Source organism: Capsicum annuum, chromosome 6 (genome assembly GCF_002878395.1).
Source record: "Capsicum annuum cultivar UCD-10X-F1 chromosome 6, UCD10Xv1.1, whole genome shotgun sequence".
NCBI lineage: Eukaryota > Viridiplantae > Streptophyta > Magnoliopsida > Solanales > Solanaceae > Capsicum > Capsicum annuum.
In genome coordinates, this window is record NC_061116.1 from 222,747,645 (window position 1) to 222,751,129 (window position 3,485).

The following is a 3,485-nucleotide window of genomic DNA, read 5'->3' on the forward strand; positions in this document are numbered from 1 at the left end:
GCTGGTTGACGTATTTGAATCACTAACTAATTTCTCATATCAATTTCTAGTCAAGTTGCGGATATCGCCCCTCTAAAAATTATTCTGTTTATTATCAAATCATATTACTTTATTTTATTATAATCAACTCAAAATTAAGGTTAGTATTAAGGATAAATTTTTAACATGCCCCTCGCGAATAGCCAATTTTGAGCACATACTTTTTTAATATTGTATTGCATAGACTTGATTCATGGATTAGCATTGCACTATCATTGAAACAAGTAAAGGACGGTGTAGGCTAATAGATTTGCAATTTGAGAATCACCATGAGATGTCACATCATATCCACAGGCAAATTAGTATTGCACTATCAGTGAAACAAGTAAAGGACGGTGGAGGCTAATAGCTTTGCATATCCATATGCAAAATTAACTTTGAACTCTTCAGGCTTGAAAAATAACAAAACGTTACAGCACCACAAGCCATTGGACTGTGCCAAAATATTACTATCATATTTTTCTAATACATTCTACTAACTCCAATGCTCGAAAGAAAGAGCCAGCACCTTACTAGGGCCCTCATTTGCCACTTTAAGCAGCATACGTACATTCTTCGTAACCTGCACAAATTATAACACAAGTTATACTTTCAATACTTCAACTGATCAATAGTCGTAAGACTCATAGCCATGCAATTTTGTCAAGATAAAAGTACTTACTAGGATCATTGACGGAGACTAGGCCAGTATTAATGAAGTCGCAGTCATAATCGTTACCACCATTTACTTGATAAAAAGCATTCATCGCGTAAGAAGCATGAGCTCTAACAGTATTAGGCTCGTAGCAAGGACCACCATCTTTTATCGGTTGACAATCTAGTCCTGAACCACACACGAAGTCTATGTTCGATTGCAATGCTGCATCACTTGCATCTGGCCTCGGCACACACCATTTCTTCCACGCTTGAGGTGCCATAGCAGGCGGAGGGGGCTGAATTTTGAATTTTAAATCAGTGAATACAAAGTAACGTGACAGCCATCATATAATTACATGTAACGTGAACATATACTAGTACTCCTTCCTTCCAAAAATTAGTGTGTATGTTCACTTAGTACACTTAATTATATGTACCCTTTGATTAGGGATCCACCCATGGCTAGTACTAATTTACTCCGTTCAAGAATCGAAAAGATCAAATTATGAAAAAGTGCGGGAGATTTCTAGGATCAATAATCATTACTGTAAAGACAATTATACCCTTACCGCTAGCAACAAAAAATATAATCAATGCATATACTAACGGGATCTTTTTCGTCATTTCATACGATTCTTGAACCATTTTACTAATTTACCCTTAGAGGTTTATCTAAATTTTCGAAAAGTACCTGTGAATTCCGCAGAATACCCACGTCGTAAATGGGGCTGAAATCGGGTCGGAACAACCCGAAATTCTGCTCCGAAGTGCCACGCTTAAGGTCTTCATTGAACAATGAGAAAAGGTAAGTCTCAAAGGTCCTGTTTGGCATCAATGGCGTACCAACACCAGAATTTACATGCTTCACAAGATTCACATTATACGAAACAGCATTCTCCAAACTTACACCGGGTTGACCCGGGTCACCCGCAGATGGCCAACCCGTTTCCGCTACAACGATATCCACGTCATCATAACCCAAATCCTTCATAGCTGAATACACAGCATCAAGCTGTGCATCAAACATGTTAGTGTAATTCTTCCCAGTAGCTTCATCATACACTCCATTATTATCCTTAAACAAAGCATAATCCAGAGTTCCATCGTTAAACCCGAAGAACGGATACGGACAAATCATGAATGGCGATTTAGTTTCACGGTGAAACTCAAGCATCGGGGCGAAAATGACCCGATCGTATACGGGTCTGAACCGACCCGAACTTGGTGGTTCGGAGCGGGCCATTATGCCCATTGAATGCGGAGTTGAAACTTGAATATCATGAATTCCAGCTGCTAACAAAGCTTCATGAATCGCTTTCATGGCGGGGACTAAATGGGCAATAAGATTCTTATCACCAGTAGCCATAACTTCATTTCCAACACAAATACGATCAATTCTTGTACGTGGATAGAAGGGAACCACATTTTCTTCAACCCACCATTGTGCACTAGTAGGTTTAGCAACTGACAGAATCTCTCCGTTAGGTACCGTAACGGTAACCCAAACGCCGGTATCTGCAAATGCACGGATAATGTCTCCGTTAGAGTCAAAAATCTTGATTTTGTTAAAGGTGGTTTTGTCTCTGATGAAACCGGCGACTTGGGACGGCGGTGGAAGGTTGTTAGCGACGGTGCCGTAGTTAATTCCGATGAAATAATCACCAGTAACGGCGTTAAAGAAAAGGAGGAAGATAACGGAGAGTAAACGGAGCTTCACCATGGAAACAGAAGGACTGAAACTGAATAGAAAGAGAAAATTCAAGAACTGAACTGTAAATTTTGTGCAATGAAGCAAAAGAGACGTGGGTACTTATTGGGGAAGAAAACGTGGAAGGTGATAGTGTATAATTGTTGTAATCTCAATATGACAAAATACTTTGGGGTAAAAAAACAAAATACGAATTTGGAATTTTGAGAAAAATAAATTTTGATTTTGACTGTGTATAAGGATAGAAGTTTGAATTTCGATGATCTCTAGACTGTTGTTTAAATTCAATTTAGTGTAAAATAAAGTATTTTTTAGGTGCTAGTTTAGGTGATTTTTTATGTTTTTCAAAATTTAAATTAAATTAATTTTAATTAATATTTTAAGATGTATATTTATCAGATTTATTTGACAAATATTGTAATTTATTGAAGTTGTATTCATGTTTAAAATATTTAAATTTTAATTTTAAAATATTAATTTGATCTAATTCAATTTAAACTTAAAGATTTAACTCTCAAATATCACCCTCTATTTCAAAAAGAATTACTAATAGTCATTTTTAGTTTTATTTTCTTTAAAAAATGACCCTCTTTTGTATCACTTTAATTTCAATTTTCTTCGGGATAAGGATATGTTTAAAATCAAAAGAATTAAATGACATTTTGATATATTCAACATAACTTGAATTTTAATTAATCTATCCCAAAAAAAATATCACATTTCCTTATTCGACAACTATTTTAAAAAATGTATATTTCTAAAATCTGAATTAGTTCTAGAATGTGAATTTGATCTAATTCAATTTAATTTTGAACGTTTAACTATCAATAAGCACCCTCCGTTTTTCTTTTAAAAAAATAAATTATGTATACTCATGTTTAGTTCGTTTTAAAAAAAAAAATTCTCTTTTTTTTTAAATATCTCAATTTTAAATTTTCATGTGACATGTTTTAACTCACAAAATTAAATGACATTTTATTGTATTTAATATAACTTTAATTTTAGTCTATCTGAAAAATAACATCACATTTTTTCTTATTGAGTCTCACTTAACAAAAAAAGTTAACTAATAAATAAGTGTTAAAGTGATTAATAAAGTTAA

At 34.2% G+C, this 3,485-nt stretch overlaps 1 protein-coding gene across 1 annotated transcript; it reads right to left on the reverse strand.

Annotated features, from left to right (window-relative positions):
- Nucleotides 1-309: 309 nt before the first annotated feature.
- On the reverse strand, nt 310-2,509 carry LOC107875534 (glucan endo-1,3-beta-glucosidase). The gene is made up of 3 exons (XM_016722290.2): nt 1,367-2,509; nt 701-971; nt 310-601 (listed from the first exon to the last, which is right to left on the reverse strand). Exons 1-3 carry the CDS (start codon nt 2,393-2,395, stop codon nt 573-575), a joined length of 1,329 nt encoding a protein of 442 aa, XP_016577776.2. The 5' UTR covers nt 2,396-2,509; the 3' UTR covers nt 310-572.
- Nucleotides 2,510-3,485: the final 976 nt, after the last annotated feature.